At 39.8% G+C, this 24,150-nt stretch overlaps 3 protein-coding genes across 8 annotated transcripts; all 3 read left to right on the forward strand.

Annotated features, from left to right (window-relative positions):
• The first annotated feature begins 583 nt into the window (after positions 1-583).
• Positions 584-1,783, forward strand: LOC130713069 (uncharacterized). Its single transcript, XM_057562871.1, has 5 exons — positions 584-706; positions 783-875; positions 966-1,067; positions 1,171-1,488; positions 1,700-1,783. The coding sequence occupies exons 1-5, from the start codon at positions 584-586 to the stop codon at positions 1,781-1,783; spliced, it is 720 nt and encodes a 239-aa protein (XP_057418854.1).
• A 9,735-nt stretch (positions 1,784-11,518) lies between these two features.
• LOC130713070 (uncharacterized) lies at positions 11,519-14,910 on the forward strand. The gene is made up of 2 exons (XM_057562872.1): positions 11,519-12,134; positions 12,233-14,910. Exons 1-2 carry the CDS (start codon positions 11,519-11,521, stop codon positions 14,908-14,910), a joined length of 3,294 nt encoding a protein of 1,097 aa, XP_057418855.1.
• A 3,086-nt stretch (positions 14,911-17,996) lies between these two features.
• On the forward strand, positions 17,997-23,340 carry LOC130710937 (uncharacterized). Of its 6 annotated transcripts, none has more exons than XM_057560334.1 (6): positions 17,997-18,139; positions 18,692-18,823; positions 19,406-19,707; positions 20,414-21,155; positions 21,277-21,312; positions 21,400-23,340. In XM_057560334.1, the coding sequence occupies exons 3-6, from the start codon at positions 19,465-19,467 to the stop codon at positions 23,154-23,156; spliced, it is 2,778 nt and encodes a 925-aa protein (XP_057416317.1). In that variant the 5' UTR covers positions 17,997-18,139; positions 18,692-18,823; positions 19,406-19,464; the 3' UTR covers positions 23,157-23,340. The 6 variants fall into 6 exon arrangements, with proteins under 6 accessions (XP_057416317.1, XP_057416319.1, XP_057416318.1 ...); XM_057560335.1 differs by lacking the exon at positions 17,997-18,139 and adding an exon at positions 18,148-18,332; XM_057560333.1 differs by lacking the exon at positions 17,997-18,139 and adding an exon at positions 18,148-18,328.
• The last annotated feature ends 810 nt before the right edge of the window (positions 23,341-24,150 follow it).

Raw genomic sequence — 24,150 nt, forward strand, 5'->3', positions numbered from 1 at the left:
TCCAAAATCAGCCACGTAGACGACGTGGAGGGTCTGAATCCACACAACCTCATAAGAAAACACCTACGAGATATTGGACAGTGGACCTTATTGGTATGAAATTCATGTCTTAACATGTTTGACTATATGCAATAGTTTTTATTGACTAGTATTTCTGCACTAATGCTTCACATGTAGGCGAGGATGGGGTTGTGACAAAAGCTAGCTTGCGAGTAAAAGATTTGCGTTATGACCTTCCTTGAGGTAAGAAAATTGTGGTTGAATGGAATAGGAATTGTCAACCGGTTGGAGATTCTGGAGGCCTTTTGGGGGGTTATCTAGGGGAGCTTGCATCTAATGCCTCTAAGTTTCCTATCAATTTTGTGAATTGGCATAAAGTTTCTAGCACACACAAGAACCATGTGTGGAATGATAGCATAAAGGTAAGTATCATAATTAACTACTTATTTTCTCTTATTGACATTATGTACATGTTACTAATCAAATTTGTTTATTGTAGAAAAAATTCATAGTGAATGAAGAAGGACATAGAAAATATATATTGGAAAATTTGGGGAAAAAATGGAGGGACAGCCGCGCTCGAATGTATGCTGATTGTTTTAGAGAACAGAATACTTGGGAACAAAACCTTGAGGCGTGCCCTGATGGTGTTCCCTTGGAGCAATGGGTTTCTTTCTTAGAGTATCGTGCCTCTGAAAAAGCTAAGGTAATAAGAAGTATTGTTTTAGATGATATTCAAATACTCACCATTAGCTAACTATTTTTTATATCTCTTGATGCAGAAGTATTCTGAGAAAAATACTGCAAACAGACTCAAGCAAACAGTCCCTCACACTCTTGGGACAATGACAATTGCAAGAAAAAAACATGAGTTGGTATGGTTTATTTGTGTTAATAATGCTTCATTAAATCTCAAATTTGAAGTTATTATTTTATGAGATTGCTAATTTAATACTTCATAATAGGAAACACAAACTGGAAGATCATACAGTAGAGTTGAGTTGTATTCCATTACCCATAAGAGAAGCGATGGATCTTTTGTCAATGATGAGGCTAGAGAAAAAAATGTGAGTACAATCTGTAATTTATGAGTTTCTATTTGTAATTAGATGCTTACATGTGTTCACTTTTAAAGTGTTTTCTTAATTATGTGGTTAATGTTATATGTAGGAACAACTTGAGATGGCTATTGATAACAATATGTCTGAAGAAGAAGCTTTCACGACTATAATTGGAAAAGAACACTATGGGCGTGTGCGAGGCATGGGATTTGGTGTTTGCCCCTCTCAAGTCCTCGAAGGTTTTGGGGGCTCATCATCCGGCAGTTCCTCATCACAAGTTACTCAGCTGCAATCAGAGTTAGAAGCAGAACGTGCTAGAGTTGATGCTTTGGAAAAAGCTTTGGAAAAAGAAGTCACAAAGTTTAAGAGTATGGAGGAACAACTTGCATTTCTTATGCAGCATGTCATTGGCCATGGATTTAATCAGGTATGGATTGAATTTGATAGACAACTTTTTATTCACATTAGCTTTGATTAAAGAAACCAATTCAGGTGTTGCTTGGAATCTGCCTAGATGTGGTTTGAATGAGAAGTTGTCTAAACTTTGTATTGTATCTTTGGAGTTTGGTTTTGACCTACGATGATTGTTGCTTGTGAATTTGTTGGAGGTACCTTACGGATGACTTTGGTACTTGTAGGTTAGCGATGTAGGCTCCCCGAATGAAGTAAGGCGATCTTCATCCGCCAGTCATCAACTTGTAAACAATGGACCATCTACTTAGTTTTATGTAAGGTTTGTGAAATGATTTAAAATGTTGAAACTTAATTGGTTCATTGTATTGAATATGTCACTTTATCATTTTGGTGGAAAGTGATGAACTATGTTCCTTACAGTTTTGATTAATGTCATTGTACCTATGTTTTGATTTAAGTTAATTTAGTTTGTTTTCAATGAATGAATTTTCACCAGGTGAACATGTTCTAATGGGAGAGAGCAGCTTGTGTTTTGATGCTGTCTTGATTTTTTGGTACCTGATTGAGTCTCAAGGCTTGGTGCGTGGTTTGTTGCATCTGGTACTGTCCTTGGAGGCCATGCTTCTTGGAGTCTCAAGTCATGCTTTGTTTTGTTATTTTTGTTCAGTCATGGATTTTGTGTTAGGATCGCATTATGTTACTTCCAGACTTTGACGGGTTGTTGTTGCTTTTGTTATAAAACTTGTATTGACTAGTACTGATGTTTAGCATTGTATGTGTTGGCTGTTTAGCCTTGGACCCTCAATTGGGAGAGTTTGTTCCCATTAGCAATGTTATTTTGATATGGTTATCTATTTTGTTGTCATGAAAAATCAATGATTGAAATTTATTTAGAAAGCAGGGTTATTTTAAAATATAATTACAGCAAAAAAAAATTAAAAATAAAATAAAATAAAACTTACTGCGGCGGTTCAAACCGCCGCTAATGGCTAAAATCCTAATTCCCATACGTTCAATGTGCGGCGGTTCAAACCGCCGCTGAATACAAAATCATAGCATCCTAGGTGTATGTATCTGAGGCGGTTGCAACCGCCGCTAAAGTCAAAATGGTAACTTGCAGCGGTTGTTCCAGCGGTTTGGAAAACCGCCGCAAGAAGCGCTGCGACGCCTGTAAAGGAGGCGCTTTGACAACCGCCGCAAGATGCTTTTAGCGGCGGTTAGAACCGCCGCAAAATGGCCATTACAACCGCCGCAATTTGCACAGTTTGGTGTAGTGCTTTTACAATCCTTATTTTAGTTATGGCTTGCTAAACTTTTCAGTTAGCCCTAGGGTTATTAATTTTCATGTGTTAGCATACCTGAGGTTCAGTTCGTAATAGTAATTAGTCTTTTTATTCAAAGTTGATTTATGATCTTTACTCATGCTTGAATGTGCTTTATGTTCATGACGTCTGAATTTGAAGTCATATTCCGTTCTAATTTCCTTATCTAAGCAAGTGAATCAGTTGAAGCGATTGTGAATACTGATCTTATAGGTACGTAAATCTCTAACACCGATCGGTTGTTAGCTTTGAGGATCCTGACTCTTTAGATTGTTCTTGTACTTTGAGGGGGCGATGTTTCTTTCTTAACTTGAACTAATCAAATTCTAGGCGATTGTCCGGTGGAGGATCTAGGATTCCAACTCACGATTGTGAGTTGAGTTTCTACTCAGAGACTTGAATAATTAATTGAATTAGTCTTTTGTAACCGATGAAGGTATGTTGCACGTGACTATTATAACCTGAAGGCTAACGTTTCTCTCATCTGATAATTCAACCTTATATTTTCTTGCTTGATAATCATTCAACCAACCCCCTTTTTATTTACTTTCGTCTCTAAATTCAGTTTATAATTCACTTTAGTCCTGGTAAGAACGATCCTGGTGTTACACCTTGTACTGCACTAATCAGTTTATTTGCAGGATTACTTTGACACGCACCCGCAACAGTGCGTTCGTCAACCAGGTCATACAAATAAGGACGGTAGAGTTAGAAGATTGAAGGATCTCGCGCTTACCACTACGCCAAAACCAATTGGTGTTAGTGAGGGCGCAACGTTATTTCTTATAGCGTAGCAGACAGCGCCCCGTTTCGAATGCTACCTGCAGGCAGGATGCTGGCCCACCTGGACCCAACAATCCCCCCCCCCCAAGCACCTGCCAGCCAAACTAGCTGCACAGCATGCCTTCCGTGGGATTCGAACACGGGACCTGGCTCTGATACCACTTGAAGGATCACGCGCTTACCACTACGCCAAAACCAATTGGTGTTAGTGAGGGCGCAACGTTATTTCTTATAGCGTAGCAGACAGCGCCCCGTTTCGAATGCTACCTGCAGGCAGGATGCTGGCCCACCTGGACCCAACAAAGATGACTTCCTTTATGTACGATCTCGTTTTAGGGAGGTGCCGTTGTGAAGCTTGAGCTACGAGATTGGGCCGATCGTCCTTAGGGGACGGTCAGTTTTGGAGGCTCCTGGAACAGTAGTCCCCTAGCGATCGTCCTCGGGGGACGGTCGGTTTTGGAGGCTCCCAGAACACTCTGCTTACCCAAAAAAAAACTCTGTCTCTCGCATTTTTTCACTCTCTCTCAAGTCTCAAGTTCATCTCCACAAGACCATAACCACATGCAATCATGCATCATTGAGTTCTCAGTGAATCCAACAAGATCTACAAACATGCATGCTTTAGTTCTCAGTTCTCACTATCTTTGTGAATCCACTCCTGCTTCCAACTCACTATCTCACTCCTTCACTCTCTCTGTCTCTCAATCTCAATTCTCAAGTCTCACTGACAAACCCTAAGGCCTAAATCAAATCCCACAAGCAACACTCACCTTAATTGCCTACTTCTTCACTCAATCACTCCCAACTTGACCCACAGGCCACACCGGCGCTCCCTCTTCACTCACCCACCGCCGCTACCTGCTTCACTCACCCTCAGTTGTAATAGAAATTAGGAGTTTTTCAGGCTAGAACATGATTCTTCCTTGCGCAGAGCCATCACGGGGTTCCCAATTCAAAAACTTGGCCAACTCAATGGCGAAAAAGAGGTTTACAATACCTTAGAGAGAAAGAGAGCAATCGATCAAGCCAGGCGAAGGAGCAATCTGAAGAAGGTGCAGCAATCGATCAAGCCATCAAAGAGATTTCTTGAACTCAGAGGCCAGGCGAAGGAGCGGCGACGACTTGAAAAGAGAAATCTCAGGTGTGCTTTACCATGAAATGTTGGCAGTGGAATGGGAATGGCGGTGCTCCTAGCTGGTTGATTGAAGGGATTGCAGATTATGTGAGGTTGAAGGTGAACTATGCACAGGCACAAGCACAAGATCGGTAAGGTTACATTTTTCCCCTTTGTTTGTGTATAATTTTTTGTTTTTATGATTTAGTTCTTTAATTTTGTCTTTTTTCTTTTTTTTGGACACAAAGCCAAAGAAAAAAAAAATTATTTTGGGCCATCCCCAACGGTCCAGCTCCCCACTCCTTCAGAGCACATGCGGTTTAATTGCTCGGCCTCCAAGAGCGCGCCTGTCACCGGGCCACATGGAGCAATCCCAATGGGTCGTACGCTGGTCCACACCTAACCTGCAGAAAAAATTCAAACTGGAAAGGAAAAAAAGCCAAAACACGCTTTCTTCCTCCCACTCAGTGCTTTCTTCTTCTTTCTACCTCTGCCTTCCAGTTTACCATTGAGCCACCATCACGCCGCCGACGGACCCAACCGCGCCGCCGTCGTTCCAACCCAACCACCGCGGGACTCGCCGCTACCTTGAGGCCCCTTCGATAGGTTCGTTCTCCCCCTTTCTCTCTTTATAGAAAAAATTAGTTTGTGGGTTAGCTGAAATAAGTCTTTCATGTGCAACTGGTTTGTGGAAGCTTTGCCTCTTCTCCATTCTTTCTCCATGTTATGTAAAATTAATTTTCCCTTGCTTACGGTCCTCATGCCTTGACAACCCAAAAACCCTAAAATTTAACACATAAAACTCAAGTTTTATCTTACTAAAACAACTAATCTGATTGTGAGCTGCTGGTTCTCACGCCTCCTTGAGGCTTAAACCCTGAAATTTATTAAACACACAATTAGCTTTTTACTGCAATAAACTGATCTGCCTTGCTGCTATTAATTTTTTTTTTGTAGATTTAAACTGAAACAAACATGGATTGCAAGGAGGATAATTATGAGGACCTATCACCCTCTCCATCAGAGGTTGATTTTGATGTATCTGCCCTTTCATGGGCCAAGCTCGAGGTATTGCAAACATACTCCGAGTTCACTACCATTGAAGCCATGGATGACTTAGCTGACCGCATTACCCTCACGGAAACTCCTGATAGACAGCTTATTTTTTATGGATGCCACCCTAGAGAACCGATCTGCAACCGCCCTTCAAAGCCAGATGAAGAGGACTATTTTTTCATGTACGAGGCAGTCATAAATAGGATTGGCGCGAAAATTCCATTCACCTCATTTGAGTGTGCCGTCCTAACCACCCTAAACATTGCCCCGTCTCAGATGCTTCCTAACGGCTGGGGGTTCATGCGTGCGTTCCAAATACTTTGTCGCCACCACCAACTGACTCCAACATGTCGCTTATTCTTTTTCTTCTTTAAATCGAAGAAAGACAATGAACCTGGCACTGGCTGGGTGTCCCTGAGTACTCAAAGAGGCCAACGTATATTGGACCAATTTCTCAAATGCTTCAAATACTTTAAAAACAAATTCTTCAAAATAATGGTCACCGCAGACTTGTTATTTGATAAGGAGGATGGCTCTCGTAAATTTCCTCTATACTGGACTTCGAACCCTCAACCCAGCCCCGTAATCACATTTGAAATGTTAAACGCGGCTGAGAGGGAAGTCGTGCGTCTCCTGAAGTCCATTCCTCCGGTGAAATGTGCCGACTTATTACGTTTGGAGAACCAACCGAAGGCCCTTCAAACGTTCATTGGTACTGTAAACCATGAATTATTACTTATCTTCCACTTTGCAAGTATCTAACAGTTTACAAATGATTCATCTTTGCAGGAAAAATGTCTCAGATGACTAAAGCTAAGATGAAAGCTTACTTTGGAAAAGCTAAGGAGGTTGAGGTCAGAAGCCATTCCTCGATTCCCCATTCCAACGCTAAGAATGGAGATTCCTCCACCTCATCGAGGAAACTTAAGCGCAAAGCTCCCGAGTTGACTGACCATGCTCCTCCAGCGCCCGTGCCGGCTTTAGGGAAGGTACCTGCTATCCTACCTCTTAACCAGTACGTCGACGTCTCAGCTCCTGTTGACTCCCCGGCCATGACAAACCTAATGTTAGCCATCCAAGCCGTGCAGCAAGAAAAAACGAATGATGCAGCCACCATTAATGACTTAGAATCTAAGCTAGCTACGGAAACACAACGTAGATCAACCTTGAAAAAGAAGATAGCTAACCTGACCACGGAGAGAGGTAACTTACAGAAGTCGCTTGAGATAGCGAATGACAAGATTGGAAAGATGGAGCTTCAAAAAGCAACCTTGGCTGAGTCTCATGAAGCTGAATTGAAGGCCTTGCAGACTAACGTTGAAGACCTCCGAGATAAGCTAGACCTACAGAAACAGGAAACCGCTCTTGCATTTGGTGGAGGTTTTGAGGAAGCGATTAATCAAGTTAAGTGTCTTCATGAGAACATCGACATCTCGGAAGCATATCCCTTCAAAGTGATTAAGGATGGCAAGCTCGTGATGTCTTGTGATCCCTAGAGAGCTCCTGGCAAGGATGGTTGTTTAACCCTATGTAGTTGGGTTCGTTCTCAGTCTTAGCTTTGTTAGCCTCTATTCTGTTTGTGTCTTGTCTTTATGTATGGACGCATCTATTGTTTTGCTATTAATGCGCTTTCCTTATGACTGATCGTAGTATAAAGACATTTTAACCATTCCCAAACATATTACTGTTTTGTTCCTGAGTTACTTGAAGGTTGAACTTTCCACTGGTTTTCATCTGCTATATTCAATGTATTCGTTATCCATTATACACATGCTGATTCGTAACAGTGTGAGTTTGTGTATCGAATTGTCTAACTAGTACATATTGTTAATTTTCATTTTTCAGACTACTTCTAAAATTTGAGAAGTATTTTCAACAGCATAAAATCTCCATAATCCGTGACCTGCATGTCTTTGATACTATTATCAGTTCAGCATCTCTTTTATAAAATCTTAATTGCAGGTAAATATTCAATTTTGTAATCTTGTCAACATAAGCTATCTTGACATGTAGCAGCTAATCCTCATTTAATTTCACCCTGCTGGTTATGATTATTTCCATCTTCTAATTACCAATTTAATACATACCTTTCTTGTTTATTGTATAGTTTAAAAGAGATGTTGTTGCTACAATTGTTTATGAGATTACTGAAAATCCTTCTGACCACAAGTACCGAATTATTGACCTTATATTATATCACCACGTTACTTTTATATCCTTCCATGACATTCATTACACTGTTTGCATCGAGGAGGAGATTAGTAATCTTGAAGTCTAATATCCTTTCTTGCAAAACTTGAGGGAACTATATCCAAATGCCCAGCTATAATGACAGTCGGATGGCTCCAAAGACCCATCTATGAAGACAGTCGGGTGGCTCCGAAGACCCAGTTAGGAAGATAGACGGATGGCTCCGAAGACCCAGTTAGGAAGACAGTCGGATGGCTCCGAAGATCCAGCCATTAAAACAGTCGGATGGCTCCGAAGACCCAACCATATGCCGTCACCACCTAGGCCCATATTCCTCAATCACTCCGGAGTCAACTCAGTAGTGATGGATCCAGCAATAATCACGGTAGAGGGAAAAAAAATACAACAAGAAAATATATGATATACTAAAAGAAGAATAAATAAATAAAAAGTGAAAGTGAATAAAAAAAGTAACGTAGAAATAAATATAATATAATAGCTCCAATCTCATTACCCTGCAAAAGAAAAGAAAAAGAACCTGATGAAATGGACTCCATCACTCCAAGAACTTAAGCAATTGTGCAACTTAAAAGTGGAAAAATTTGTTTAAATGGTGGATGAAGATGATGGATCAACCCGTCATAATAATAACCCTCAAGTCTCTTGGGCCCAAGGTTACCGTTCTGCCAAAAATAAATAATGCTCATAGAAGAATTATTTGCGCTGTTCTCCTCGGGGTAGGAGCTGTTCTCTCTTCCTGGTAAGAGATTCCTCACTCCCCTTCATGGTGGAGTCTTGATTATGCTTCGCCAATCCCAGGATAGGTTTGGCATTTATTGTAGCACTCATTAATGCGTGTCTAGCACCTCTTCCATTACTGCTCCCCAACCACCATCACTTCGTTATTTTCACCTCCATAACTCAGGATTTGGCATTATTTTACAAGTTTCAACACTCACACTCTCACCACCACATAAACAAACCTAGCTCTCCACAACCTCCTAACCTCCCACGCATCTAGCTCCTCACAACCATCGTACCTTCCACGATTCCACTCACTCACAACATTGCCCACAACCTGCCTTGACCTCACTTACCCTGACTACCTCCACATTTCTAACCCTGTTTTTCGCTCAAACTCTAAACCCACGATGAACAACCAAGACCACAATGAAGCTGAAGGCACCACCGTTGAGCTGGATTTTGATGAAGGAGCGCCACCTTTGCTGTCTGAGACGACCCTGGTTGGAAGGATCCTGACGGATAAAATCATTAACAGGAGTGTAGTCCAGGACATGCTGGAAAAAGCGTGGGGTAGACCCTCTGGCCTGCTGATTACGGATCTAGGGCCCAACCTGTATCTTTTCCAACTCCCCAACAAAGAAGAGGCCATGAGAGTATTAAAAGGAGCTCCCTGGCTGGTACTAGGTCAGCTCCTGAGTATTCAACCCTGGACACCGGAGAAATCCATCAATGAAGTTAACTTCGACCTAGTACCTTTTAGGGTCCAACTCCATGATGTCCAACTGGAAGCCATGAATGAAAACAATGCAGCAAGGATTGCAGCTACTGCTGGGTTAATAGAGGAAGTTGAGAACCCATTTGTCAACTCCCAGCTGTTGAGAAGCTTCCTGAAAGTGAGAGTCCTAGTTAACACTAAAGCTCCCCTCACCTCAGGTGTCTGGGTTCCAAGGAAGAATCAACCCAAAAGTTAGGTGCATTTCAAATATGAGAGATTGCAGGACTTCTGCTATAATTGTGGCTTGGTGGGGCATGATCTACGTAAGTGTCGTCGTGAGAGGGCGGTGACTGTGTTCGACAAATCTAAACCAAGGTGTGGCCCTAGGCTCTGTGCTCAGCCAGCTAAAGCTCTTGCCGTCCTAATGGCCGGATTACCACCGGAAAATACAGGTAACACCAACTCACGTTCTACTGAGGAGGAAGGTACAGGTAGGTCCCACTCCATTAATGCGGATAATACATTTCACCAAAGTACAAATCTAGAATCCTCTCTTCTAGCATCCATAACCCTAAACAACCCCACCACAAGCTACTTCCAGCCAATCACAGCCAACTCTCAACCCCACAACCCTAACCTGTCACGTCCTAGTCATCCTAGTCCCATAATCCGATACAAGGAAGATACAGCCTGCGCCTGCCACTTCGAAAGTTCCCTCCCTTGCCACCCTAAGGAGTCATTTCAACAGGCCCCTTCTGACCCTACCAGAGTGGACCTTCAGCATAGGAGAGTCAGAGCAGGATTGGGTCCCTCTAATTTGGACTCCCTTGACCTAGAGCCAGAGGATATTGGGCTACCTAAGCCCACTATTCTTTTTGACTATCCCAGCCCAACGTACTATGGGTCAAGCCGCTTTGGTGTTCATCTAAGTGCTGAAGAGATAAAAAAATGAAAAATGATGATTAGGAAAGGAAACCACTACACTATGGCCCAAGGGCAGACTTCTCAACAACAGAAAGTTCACTAAACCTCAACCCAACAGAGCCCTCCAGTTACTCAGTATACGGTGGAGTTCCCAGAAGAAACACAAAACAAGGTTAGACAAGCACCATCACCCTCTAAATCAACCCTTGAAACACTCTCAGTCATGGAGCTCGACACACGCTCAAATCTCAAAAGAAGGGCTCAACTTCTATCAACCTCAGGTTCCCCTCCCTCCCCTTCTACGAGGAAGAAGATGAAGGAATACCAAGATGCCTTAGACACAGCAAGGCATCTACATCACCTCTTTCCCAACTCTACAAGATTTCCTGGAACACTTGACTTTACGGCCGAGAAGGCGGGCCTTAACTTGCCCCCCAAGGGGCCATGAAAATCCTAAGTTGGAATTGTCGTGGTTTGGCGGCCGCCACGACAATTAGAGAGCTCAAAGACCTATCTAAGAAGCATAGACCGTCTATCTTGTTCCTCATGGAAACAAGAGCTAGAAGTAGTAGAGTTGAGCACACCAGAACCAAGCTTGGTTACCATAACAGTCATGTTGTTGAGCCTGCAGGTCTCTCTGGAGGACTTTGTCTCTTGTGGAATAAGGATGTAGAGATTGAAGTCATTGAGGTATCCTAAAATTTCATCCATACAATTATAACACCAAAGGAGGAGGTCATTGGGTGGCAATGCACCTTTGTATATGGTGACCCTAACCCCAGCAGAAGGAAGCAACTTTGGGATAATATCACTCTTCTACACCTATGAAGGGCTAACCCTTGGTGTTGCGTAGGTGATTTCAATGAAATCCTATATCAACATGAAAAAGATGGTCTAAGACCCCAAGCTGATCGTAGAATGGCAATCTTTAGAAACTTCCTAGACACTACAGAGTTGATGGACATGAGCCTCAAAGGTGCCAAGTTCACATGGCAAAGCAATCCCCGCCAAGGCTTTGTTACAAGAGAAAAGATTGATCGGGTACTTGTCAATTGGGCCTGGAGAAGCAAATACCCACATGCCATTGCCAACGCTCTTCCTACTGTTAGTTCTGCTCATGCTATAATTTTCCTGGACCCGAAACCACAAAAGCGTAGTGGACGATCCTTTAGATATGAAGCCTTTTGGGACGAACATGAAGACTGCAAAAAAAACCGTTTTGGAAGGCTGGAACAACACGGATGAGGCTGAAGGAAGCTGGAACGTGTATGTAGCAAGAAGCAAAGCATGTAAGAGACATTTACTCACGTGGCAGAAGAAAACCTTTTCAGCGGCTGACAAAGAGATTGGCAAACTAAAGCAGGAGCTTGCCTTCATTAATGATCAACCACATGACATTATTGACTGGGGACAAGTAGCAGGACTGAAGGCTAGGATCAACCAACTCTTGAAACAAGAGGAGATGTATTGGGGCATGAGATCAAGGATTAAATGGGCCAAATGGGGCGATCGTAACACCAAATTTTTTCATGCAAGTACAATCCAAAGACGTGATGTGAATAGACTAGAGAAGCTAAAGGATGACTCTGGTAACTGGTTGGATGGGCAAGATACCATAATGAAATTGTTTGTCAAACACTACCAAGATATCTACACAAGAGGAGAAGTCCAAGGGATAGAGGATTGCTTGAAAGACCTAAATATCACAGTTCCTCCATCACTCAATGAAGAATTGTGTAAGAGTATCACTGATGAAGAGATTAAGGATGCGGTGGAGTGTTTGGGCAGCCTTAAAGCCCCTGGCCCCGATGGTTTGAATGGCTTATTTTACAAAACCCATTGGGAGACAATCAAAGAGGTATTTTGTAATGCTATACGCTCCTTCTTCATAACTGGATTGCTTCCCCAGAGATTAATGAGACCGTGGTAACCCTCATCCCCAAGATCCCCAATCCGGACTCAACCACTCATTACCGCCCTATTAGTTGTTGCAACTTCACTTACAAAGTCATATCTAGAATCATGGTGTCTAGACTAAAGGGTGGACTTAATCACATCATTACCCCCAATCAAAGTGCCTTCGTGGGGGGGGGGGGGAGAATGATCCAAGACAACATCATGATTGCCCAGGAGGCCTTCCACAACATCCTAAAGAAAGGGAGAGAGAGCAAGGATCATATTGCTATCAAGCTTGACATGAGCAAAGCTTATGAGAGAGTGGAATGGAGTTTTCTTGAAAAAACACTTCATGCTTTTGGCTTCAATAGCCATTTGATTGATCTGATTATGAACCTAGTTAGGGGGGTCACCTACAAACTCAAGATCAATGGTTATTTATCCCAAAAAATCACTCCTCAACGTGGACTCCGCCAAGGAGACCCGCTTTCACCTTACTTGTTTGTTCTTTGTGCAGATATTCTCTCCCATATGCTAAGGAAAGCACAAGAGAAGGGCTCTATCCAGGGCATCAAACTTGCACCTACTGCCCCAAGCCTCACACATCTCTTCTTTGCGGATGACTCTCTACTTTTCATGAGAGCTACCAGCCAAGAGGCTTACCACCTTATCAACCTACTTAACACCTTCTCTTTGGCCTCTGGACAACGCATCAACATCCAAGAATCTGGGTTAATTTGCAACCGTGCCCTGGAACACCAGCGTGGAGGGCAACTTGCAAGCATCCTCAACATCCAAGTTTGGGAATCCCCAGGAGTCTACCTAGGGCTTCCGGCCATTTGGGGAAGAAATAAAACCCACTCCCTAGCATGGCTAAAGGATAGAATTGAAGGAAAAATGACAGGATGGAAGGAAGTTCTCCTCAATCAAGCGGGCAAGGAAATCCTGATTAAAGCGGTAATACAAGCCATTCCCACTTATGCCATGGCCATCATCAAGTTCCCCAAAGGCTTTTGTGATTCCCTTAACTCAATGGTGTCTAGGTTTTGGTGGAAAGGACAACACAATCAACGTGGGATACACTGGAAAAAATGGGAGGTGCTTACCAAGAGAAAGTTAGATGGGGGAATGGGCTTCAGAGATTTCTCACTCCAAAACTTGGCACACCTTGCCAATCAAGCTTGGAGACTTTTATCCAACCCTGAAGCACTGTGGGCCAAAATTCTAAAAGCAATCTACTACCCCGACAGTGATTTTCTAGAAGCCACTAAACCCAGAAGAACTTCATGGATGTGGACAAGCTTGCTGGATGGTTGTGACTTCCTAAAGACCCATGGACGATGGGCTATAGCAAAAGGGGACAATATCAATGTTTGGGAAGATAAATGGTTATGGAATGGAGAAAATCTCCATCAATGGAGCAATGGACAACCCCTTAAGGTTAGCACTCTCATTGATACCTCTACTGGCAAGTGGGATGAGGTTAAAATCAATGCTCTCCTTCCAAGTACCCAAGCCCTAAAGGTTCTCCAAACACCCAAAGGACTTGTAGAAGAGAAGGATAGGTTCTTCTGGCCTCATCATCCATCAGGTACTTATAGTGTTAAATCGGGTTACCAAACCTCTAGAATGATGGTGCCCGTTCCTACTGAGCTAGCTGGCCCCTCGCGCATGATCCCTACTGAACTCTGGACCGCTATCTGGAGCAGCCCAGTCCCTCCAAAGATTAAGCATTTCATCTGGAAGGCATGCCATAATGCGGTGGCAGTCAAGCACAACCTCCATCGCAGAAGGATCTCAACTAGTGACTTATGTCCTGTCTGCAATAGGGAACCAGAAACCATCGAACATACTCTTCTTCTATGCCCTTGGACTAGGGCTGTATGGTGTGGCTCACCCCTCCAACTCACTATTTGCACTAACATTACCAGCTTTGATGAATGGCTAATCCTCGTCCTAAATAGACTTAGTTCTCCCAACTCTCTGGACAAAGGACTATCTCTCCTATTCTATACACTTTGGACCATTTGGAAGGATAGAAACAAAGCAGCGTTCTCGAATGAGAACCCCAATCCTGGGAATGCTATTAGACAAGCACAATCACTTCTTCAAGATTGCATCCAGGCAGAAAATGATAGTAACAAGAAGGACAATCACTCATCCATGGGGAGAAGAATTCAAAACTGTAACGCTTGGAAGGCACCAACAAGAGGAATGATCAAATTGAACACAGATGCTACCTGGGTAAGCACCTCACTCTCGTGCTCTCTGGCCACTATTGCCCGCAATCACTCAGGAAGAGTCCTTACCGGTACAGTTTCCCATCTTCTCTGCCCGACACCTCTCGCGGCAGAAGCCTCAGCGGTGAGAGAAGCCCTGATTCTTGCTTCCAATCTGGGTTGGGGTGACATTTGGATTGAATCGGATTGCCTCCAATTGATAGAAGCCTGCAACAAGAAAAGGCAAGTAGGGGAGATTCAAATACTCACAGATGATATCACTAAGTTGAGTAACAACTTCCTACACTGCAAATTCTCCTGGATCCCAAGGAGAGTAAATTGTGTTGCTCACTCAATTGCGAATCTCCACAACAGGCACCTCCTTCCCCCCAACTGGCTCTTTACTCCACCCCAACAGATTGCTGCACAATTGAGAAAAGACAGTCTCCCCTTCGTAGCAGAGCCAGATTGAAGTTTCCTTCGTAACAGAGCCAGATTGAAGCTACCTTCGTTGTGGAGTTGCGGTGATCCTTGCTAGGCATGAAAACTTGAAGATGGACTTGATTAGTGAAACATGATGCCTCGAAGGCCATGGCACCTCTCACTAAATTCACTCACTTTGGTTTCTCTGTCTTTACTTTTCCTTGCCTCTTGAGGCTTTGTAACTTTTATGTGTGTGGTTTTCTGGTTTAGTGGGCCCTTGTCCCCCTCATTCCTATCTACACCATATATTGTAACTCTTGCCTCCTTTGACTGGCTTTTAATGAAAGTCTAACCATTGACCAAAAAAAAAACGAATTATTTGCGCTGCAGGTTTCTCTTATGGGAAATAATATAAAAGAAAATAGTGACGGATTGTGGAAATAGAAGATTTTTGTAGCAAAATATTTACTGACGGAATATTCTTTGTGAAAAAGTTTAAATCGTCACAAAATCCTAGTGGATTATTGGGAAGGGAATTAGCGACGAAACTTTGAGAGGGAATTATTTCTGTCACTAACAACAACAGCAAAAAAATAAAATCGCCGATGGTAATGGTGTTTTTATTAAAATAAATAAGTAAAATCGCCAATTAGAGTGCTGATACTAAAAATGTATATATTTAACACCAATCTTAGTGGCGAAACCATAAGGAAATTTGAGGAAAAAACAACATATATTGTTGTATATTGATGATTTCTTTTAAACATGAAAAATTAGATATATCACCAATAATGGTGGTGATTTACACTACTTTAATAAATATTTTAAAAATTGCACTAGATTGATAAATAAATTTTAAATCTACACTATCATTCTATCAAGGTGAAAAAAAAAGAAGTCTATTTTGTAGTTTGTGTCAAAACAACTAGGGAAAAAATCATAAAGAGAATAATGCATGAGATGTAAAAGACACATTTTTTCTAACCAAAAGACACACAATTTTGAAGACAAATATGTCCGGTGCGTGGAAAACGCTTATCATACCGTAAAGAAAAAGCATGGTGCGGAAGGAATCTGATCATACACGGCAAAGTGGTCCTAAAGAAATGCATAACCTAACTTTACCTTTCCAACATGAAAATCCTCGTAGGAACGAGATATTTGCGAAATAAGCATAACAAGTAGGATGCATATGTAGTGTTAATATTTGTGTTGATTTGAGATGTCATATTAATGTAATAATTATTTAATAGAAATATTATTTTAATGTTTGTTTTATTTAATTGCTTTCGTAATTTCGAGCTAGGTATGACTACTATATATGGGCGGTAAAGCTCTTCCGACTAAATATTTAACACAAATGTAACTCGAACTCGATACATCTACTTCAGTTAGAACAATCATGTGTCAATTGATCTACGTAATTTGTGATTATATATTAATGTTGTTTTGAATTTTGAAAGATATTTGATTTTACAAATTTTTTAAGGACCAAATTAATATCAAGTGAATTCTTAGTCGTATATTTTAATTTCTTTCACTAATACACTCCTTAAAAAAAAAGCTGAAATTTTATTGAACGATAAATACTTGGGAACATCGCAAGTGAGCGAATACCAAAAAGCCAAAATACACCTTAATCTCTTATTTATGTTTAATAAATAATAACCCAGCCAATGTATATATTCCTACCAAATTGAAGCACACCCATAGAGTAACACTTTTAAGCTAGCCCAATACACCATCACCATACCTTGAAAAATCTAATCTTATCCGAACCAGCCAACTTATAATTTTCACTGATACACTCCTAATATGTAAACTATAAATTAATTTAGTTTGGTTCAAAAAAAAAATAGTTTACCATAACTTTTTTGAAACAAAATTTTACAATAAAATTACACTATAATAAATAGTTTTTAAGGAAATGTTTGAAAATATTCAACATTTATATGCATATAAAATATAATAATTTAGTTTACCATAAATGTTTGTTTAAAAAAAATTACCAAGTATTCTATAATTATTATATTGAGCACAATATAAAATCATAATTATTACACAAAAAGCATTATTAAGAGTGTTTACAATTAAAAAAATATTATTTTTAACAATATCTTAATCCTACCTTAGCTTTTTATTACTCATTAATATGCTGATTGCAATTGTTCTCCGTCCATTAGTCATGCTGCATCTAGGAATCCCAGTTGTTAAGATAATTTAAAGGGGGCAAGTACCCTCATATTCCTTTATATTTATGTAAGTAGTAAATAATTATATATGAGAGATATAAAATTTTGTTTATATTTCTTAAAATATTTAAGAAGAGAGACATATATACAAAATTTTAATATTTAAAATATATAAGAGAAACTTTATTTAAGATAAATTTTAATCTGTCATCAAATAATAGTTGGAGTGATTAGAGCTTGTGAACATATGAGTTGGAAATGCGTATAAGGATCAACTCTGGATAATTGTAATTTATTTTTTAAATGTAAAAAAAATCTTAATCTATTCAAAACCCGGTTTATACTTTTATGGTAAAGCTCTAATTGTAATTAATAATGGTGAAGTACAGGGAAATTCATGTGAAATGGTGCACGAAATTTGCATGCTGGATGCTTGAGAAACAGGGTGGGGGGACCCCACTCCTTGCTGCTGCACTTATAGGAACAATATTAAAAAACAATAACGGACGCAACCAACCCAATTAAAATAAAATAAATTGGAAAGATCAAGGTAGTTTAAAAGATTGTTTTCTTTTTTAATTAACGATTCTTCTTTGTTGTAGCAATAGTGGTGGGGTGTAGACAGTGAGGCACTGTTGTCACATTATCATCTTTATTCCGCTAACATACTCACTAGTCACTCACACAGTCGTCAGTAGCAATAAGACTAATCTTTTCAAGACTCTGAAATCACGTTAAGCCGATAAACATATTTATACTTACCAACAACTGCGCGTAAGGATGAAATTGTTTGTTTAAGGATCGAACTATGGATAAGATGCTTAATTAAGGAAGACATCCACCGTTTTAGATGTAAAATTAAACTAAATAATGAATAATAATGAAGATTAAAACAAATTCCATCCTTATAAGGATTATTAAAATGTTTTGAAGAAGGAAAGAAGCAAAGCATGAGGGAGAGAATCTAGAGGGTGATAGCAGGACATGCATCATGATATATTTTTCTTGATGTATGAGAAAATCCAAATAAAACAAACATGAAAATTGAAAAGGATGATGTTGACGACTTTTAATGTCTCTTCCCATGTAAGTTTCATTTCTTCTAGGATCTTTCTTCTTTCTCTTTCTCTCTCCCAAATCTTCTTAGAATGCCCCTCTTGTACTACTGTAGATCCAAATCCCCATTTTATCCGCTTTTTGATTTTTGGGTCGCTTCAGTTTTTCGCTTTCTTCTTCTCCGATTGTTTCTCTGCATATAGTCATTGTTGACTCTGTGTATGTAAGCTCTAGTTCAATTCATCTGCAACATTTCTGAATTGTTTGTTTTGATGGATTACTCATCAGTCATCACTTTGAAAAAGCGATTTCAGCTACTGGGTGTATCAGATTTTTGTTGGTTTGTTTGTTTTTCTACCTCAATTGTTGGTTCAGTTTTGTTTTTGTGACATGGGGTGATTTTGATTTAACTTGTTCCAGTTTCTGGCAAAAATTGACCAGGTCATTTTCTTCGTTTGATTATGGTGATGGGTTTAATTTTAATTTGACTGGATTTGTGTTGGACATCTGGGTCTTATTTGTTTGAGAGATCTGTGTATCAGAAACTTTTACCCGATTCTTCACTTTTCTGTCCCCTTCCAGGAATTGGACTTGAATGCTCATTCTGATCGCGTTATGCGGTTCTGTTTTATGGAGATAATTGGTGCTGTGTTGATTGTTTACCTCACAATTTATAAACTCTTCCAGCATTGATATGTTGATACTCTTTTTGATGTAAGTAAAATGTTGGCTACTGTTCTGTGACGAAAGCGTTTTGATACTAATCCTTTACTAAAATCCTTTTGTCATCATGGTTCATCTCCTTTACTAAACTTGTGTCATGTCTATGCCTTGTGAATTACAATATTAACCGTAAAATAATGTAGAACAGCTGAAGAAGTTTGATAGACAATTGAAGATGGCTTGTTGCAGATCTTTGTTAATTTTTTATTCTGGTGTCATGCTGATTGACTCTCATATTTATTTCTCCAAAATGCTGTTTGTTTGAGGGTACTAGATTGCTACGAGGTCATATGGACTCGCGATCCAAAATTGTGATGTGTTTGCAAATTTTATTTGTTAATCGAACTGTCAGATGATGTTGGTCCTGTCTCCAGGATACAAGAACTATCCAGTTGAATCTAGTAATTCTATTGGGTATACATATTGATTACCTAGAAAAATTGATTCAGCTATTAACTGTTTTGTATTCCATGAAAAAGCCTATAAGTCAAAGTAAAATAGGTAGACCTTTTATGTTGTAGTTGTTCTTTTAGTGTACATTCTGAAAATTTCTTTTTTTTGGTTTGGATGCAGGTTTTCTTCCCCTGAAATCGCGGGATATCTTGTTTATTGAAACCTCTACACTATCATTAATGGCATTACTGGATGCAAACGTGCCATGCAACGACTATTTTCCAGGACATTATTCGACAAAGGATGTCACTTTAGACCCTGAAGGCAGCACATGGACCTCATCTAATGTTAATATTGAACTAAGGAATGACCGCCACCAGATGGGCTCCTTTCCAGTATCATCACCATGTACCCCTTTAGACTACAACAAGGAACTCCTAAAGCAGACAATACTCAACCAAGAAGCCATATTTAAGCACCAAGTATGTTAACTTCGTTATTTCTGTTCTTCTTAGACTAGATTCTTCTGTGTGTTCTCTTGCTCATTTCTGCTAAAATTTCCATGAGCTTTTTTTTTGTATTTTATTCAAAACTATGATAAATGATATAATTTACTTAGGGCCTGTATGCTTTTCCGTTGCCCAAACATGAGATAAAAAATGTCATAAGATCTTTTGGTTGCTTTTCTATGTTCTCTTTGATGCATTGAGATGGCAGAGAAGATGGGTCTTCTATATAATCTTTTAGGGTTTGAGGAAGATTGTTTCTGAAGAAATGGGCATTTTGGATTTTGAATTGGAAATTCAGTGTTTATAAATCGAGTTGTATTAAGGATATTAGGCAAATCAAATGCTAATATTTGCCCTATAGGCATACATGAAACATATTTATTGTAAACATCAGCCTTTTAAGTTATCAATGTATGAAATATTATACTTTTTGATAGATACTTTCTGTTTTGTGATTCGTTAACTAGAGCCCTTTGGGAGCAAAAATAAAACCTTATTTAGTCCAGTCAAATTTATTTTGAGTATTAATTATCATTAGTTTATTTTTGTTACCATTCTTAGCTCCTTGCTTATGGTTTTTTGTTATTTCTGACAATGTTGCTCTCCATTATTCTTGAGGGCTCATCAAACTCTTTTATTTTTTATGTCTTTTAACTCTGCAATCTGCATTGCTCTTCAGATTCATGAGCTCCACCGTGTTTACCACAAACAGAGGGAATTGATGGATGAAGTTAAAAGGAATGAAGTATACAAACATAATTTAAGATTGGAGGCACCACGGTCAAGTTCCGCTTTGTCATCTGAAAACACTCAAAAGATGTTTTGCTTGCCAAGCCTGCCCTGGCCAACTGCTCAATCTTCTGTTTTAATTGCTGATAGTGTCGAGTTGCTGAAAGGAAAAAGCAGACAAATATGTTCTGCGCCTGCTCCTGCTTATGCTTCAGCTGAAACTGATGAATCTTTAAAAGACTATAACCTACCAGAGTCCAAGTACAGAAAAGTTGGCAAGAAGTTATTGGATCTTCGACTTCCTGCTGATGAGTACATTAGTACTGAAGAAGATGAAGAAAATGGAAGGGTTACTGAAGTGCCCCAGGTTTCAGCTTATTCTTTGACTGGAACTTCTCAGGCTGTCCGTGACAGTCATGACAAATCATATGGAACTAATTCTAGAGGTTTTTCTGACTTAAATGTACCTTTTAAGCCTGAAGAAGCACCAGCTGCAAAGTCTTATGATTTGGGAGGGCCTACACACCAATGGAACAATCCCTTCTATGATCCGTCAAGAACAAAATTTGGATCTCAAAATTTGCCGAATGATGTCATCCAGAACTTGAGAAAGAGATCGTATCTCGAAGCTTGCTCAGATAACCCACTACTAGTACCACTCCGTGAGAACAAAAATGAGTGGCTGTCCTCAGGTAATATAGTACTGCTGACAACTTGTCTCCAAGATTGTACTGAAGTTATTATTTTTCATTTTCAGATTTGTATACACACATACAATTATAATAACCGTCATAACTATTATTGAGTTTTCAGGGCAAAGTGGTGGTTTATTGGATTCTTTTGCCAAAGGTATTTACACGGTAAACCCATCTGTTTCAGTTGAATCAATTAAGAATATGGATCAATTTAATGACCTTCCTTATTTTCATTTATTAGATCAAATCAACCGTGGACCTTGGATAGAGAGAATATTTTCTAGCAGTGAGAGCTCTGCACAAACTCAAGGTCCCAACAGAAATGGCTTGTTTGGACCAAGCAGTGCATCGCATACATGTGCTCTACCGCAGCTTGTTTCTGGGGCTGACATGATAAGTTCTGAGATTTCACCAACACAATTATGGAAAACACCTAGCCAACTAGCAGTTCAAGCATCTTCTGCATCATCTGCATCATCAGGTCAAATTTCTAAATCATTTATGGGAATTTCTGGGTTCACTGGAGTTGACCTTTATCAGGGTACAAATGTTAAATCTGGCGCTGATTTAGAAAGCAAAAACTGTCTTCTGAGCTGCTTTGACGTCAGGTCCAAGCCGTTGGATCTTCCCTCTGTGAGTACTAATGATCTAAACAACTGTGACAACCATGGTTCATTAGATCACCATGAGCTTAGAAAGTGCGCTGAGGGTACCAAAGATGTAGGGACTCCCAAGAACCTAAACCTTAATATGATGCCTGCTGGTTGTTCTGATTCAACAGCATTTCAAAGCATTCAGATAGCAGTTGAAGAAAATAAATCTCAGGATTCATCAAGGGGGTTGAGTTGGCTCAAGGAAAAACCTAAAGGCGAAGGAAAACCCAATGAAGAGAATAAAATCTCTACCCAAATTGAAGTCTTCCAGAGCCAATCCAAAGATCAAAGTATTGAACAAATTGAGAAAGGCTGCATTTCTGATGACAAGTCACCCTGTATTGAAGTGCCTGACTTCGGGAAACAGATTCCTTCTGGTGAGCATTTGATAAAGAATGATCAGAAGAAACATGAATCTTTCGCAGGTCTGATTGACCTAAATTCAAGCATTGTAGAGGATGAGAATATGCCAATTGAAGTTGATTCTCATGCACCTGCAAGTCCAGAGAACAAGGAATGCTTGCCACCCAGAGGAGAATCTGAAGAAAACCTGCTTGAGATGCAGTCCCAATTGACAGAACAAGAGGCTCCAGAGGCGCAAGAAGAGAAGCAAATCAGAATCGCAGCAGAAGCTTTGGTTTCTATATCAGGACTTGGGGCCCACAAAGATCTCCACATGACAACTTTTTCATCATCTGAACCTTTTTTGGGCAGTCCTCTTCACTGGTTTGCTGGCATTGTTTCCGCCACAGTGGATCATCCTGATCCTGAGAAAGAAACCGAGGTGGATGCCAGTGATAAGGCTAATGATCTTGAGGGGCTTCTGCCTGCTAAAATGGATTACTTTGAGTTCATGACCTTAAAGTTGGCTGAGACAGAGGTAGAAGATTTCTGCTGTAAGAGTAAGGACCTAACTGAGCAAGTAGGTGCATCATCAACTCCACCCACACAGCTGAGGAAAGGGAGCCGGACTAATCGGGGCAGAGGGCGGCGGCGGAAGGACTTCCAAAGTGAAATCCTCCCAAGCCTTGCTTCTTTGTCTAGGCATGAGGTGACTGAGGATCTTCAGATGATTGGAGGTCTTGTAGGTTCTGCTGGTACTCACTCAGAGGCTGGTTCTCAAAGAAGTGCAGGTAGAAATGCATTGGGTAAGGGAAGGAGAAGATCCTGCACTTCAACCTCTAACATCACAGACTTGCTGTTGACCTTGAAACAGCCAACTAGTTCTTCTAAATTGGGCATTGAGAAAAGAGGCCTAGTTAGTTGGGGAAAGATATGTAAGAAGCCAAGGGGAAAGAGGCTTCCTACTTCTAATCCCAAGTTTCTTTTGAGGCAAAGTATATAATTAATTCTAAGAAGTTCATGGACTGTTGATGATTTTTTTTTTTTAAGTTATAGGATGGTCTTGTAAATGTCTTTATAAACAATCATACAAGTGGTGTAACTGAAGGATAGAAACAGTTATTTCTTGGGACTAAATGAATTCTCTTCTCCCATGTAGGAGATGGTCTTATAGCATGTTTGAATAATTGGATAAGCTTATTTTTTTCTCAATTAATTCTAGCATCTGAAAACTAGTCACAAAAACTTCTCATAATTAATTTGGACGTCAGAATTGATCGTAAAAGAATTTCCAAACATGAATAGCTTTTATGTCCTTGTTTGGTTGTTGGAAATCGAGACCAGTGCTTAACCATGGGTCCTGCCTCTTTGTTGTCAAGCACAGATTAAGATAAAGCATAGCCATGTTTTTTGGGTTTAATATAATTGGCAAATTCTAATGCTAAACATTTTAGCCAAAGGATTTATATGCTCAAACGATCATGGACATTTAAATTGAATTTTCGTAGTTGTTTTCATCATGGACATAGTAACTTGAAGTCTTGAACGATCAAATGTAGTAATATGCTGTGCTCTTTAAATAAACAAAACTTCAATAATGCAATAAACTTTTTTTTTTTTAAATAATAATGCAATAAACTTCAATCAAATGGTTATTCATTTTCTTTCCATTAACTTTTTGGAGTAACTCTTTTCAATAATTTATCGAGTGGATATTAGTTAGATAAATTTTATATATTTTGCATGATCAAGTCTTTATATCCATTTATCTGGTAGATATGTGAAAATGTGTAAATAAATGCTATTTGTTATTTTTTGATACATAAATGCTATTATTTCAATTCATACGAAATCTATCATATATCTATGCTGCTATGCAGAGTCAATACTTATCTTTGAATTTTTCTCAACGCCCAATTTTTCTCCATCCGCCCCTTATAATTATAAGTCACTTTTACTTAAAAAAAGTTAAAATTAGTTAATAACAATAAATGTAT

This window comes from Lotus japonicus, chromosome 4 (genome assembly GCF_012489685.1).
Source record: "Lotus japonicus ecotype B-129 chromosome 4, LjGifu_v1.2".
NCBI classification, from domain to species: domain Eukaryota; kingdom Viridiplantae; phylum Streptophyta; class Magnoliopsida; order Fabales; family Fabaceae; genus Lotus; species Lotus japonicus.

What these genes read in the sequence shown, in the direction of transcription:
- LOC130710937 (XM_057560334.1), top strand. Translation starts at nt 19,465, where the DNA reads ATGGCATTACTGGATGCAAACGTGCCATGCAACGACTATTTTCCAGGA. An exon ending in AAGCCATATTTAAGCACCAA is followed by an intron (nt 19,708 to 20,413) that starts GTATGTTAACTT and finishes ATTGCTCTTCAG; the next exon opens with ATTCATGAGCTCCACCGTGT. An exon ending in ATTGGATTCTTTTGCCAAAG is followed by an intron (nt 21,313 to 21,399) that starts GTATTTACACGG and finishes TTCATTTATTAG; the next exon opens with ATCAAATCAACCGTGGACCT.
- LOC130713069 (XM_057562871.1), top strand. Translation starts at nt 584, where the DNA reads ATGTATGCTGATTGTTTTAGAGAACAGAATACTTGGGAACAAAACCTT. An exon ending in ATGAGGCTAGAGAAAAAAAT is followed by an intron (nt 1,068 to 1,170) that starts GTGAGTACAATC and finishes TGTTATATGTAG; the next exon opens with GAACAACTTGAGATGGCTAT. An exon ending in TTGGCCATGGATTTAATCAG is followed by an intron (nt 1,489 to 1,699) that starts GTATGGATTGAA and finishes TGGTACTTGTAG; the next exon opens with GTTAGCGATGTAGGCTCCCC.
- LOC130713070 (XM_057562872.1), top strand. Translation starts at nt 11,519, where the DNA reads ATGAAGACTGCAAAAAAAACCGTTTTGGAAGGCTGGAACAACACGGAT. An exon ending in TAAAGCCCCTGGCCCCGATG is followed by an intron (nt 12,135 to 12,232) that starts GTTTGAATGGCT and finishes TTGCTTCCCCAG; the next exon opens with AGATTAATGAGACCGTGGTA.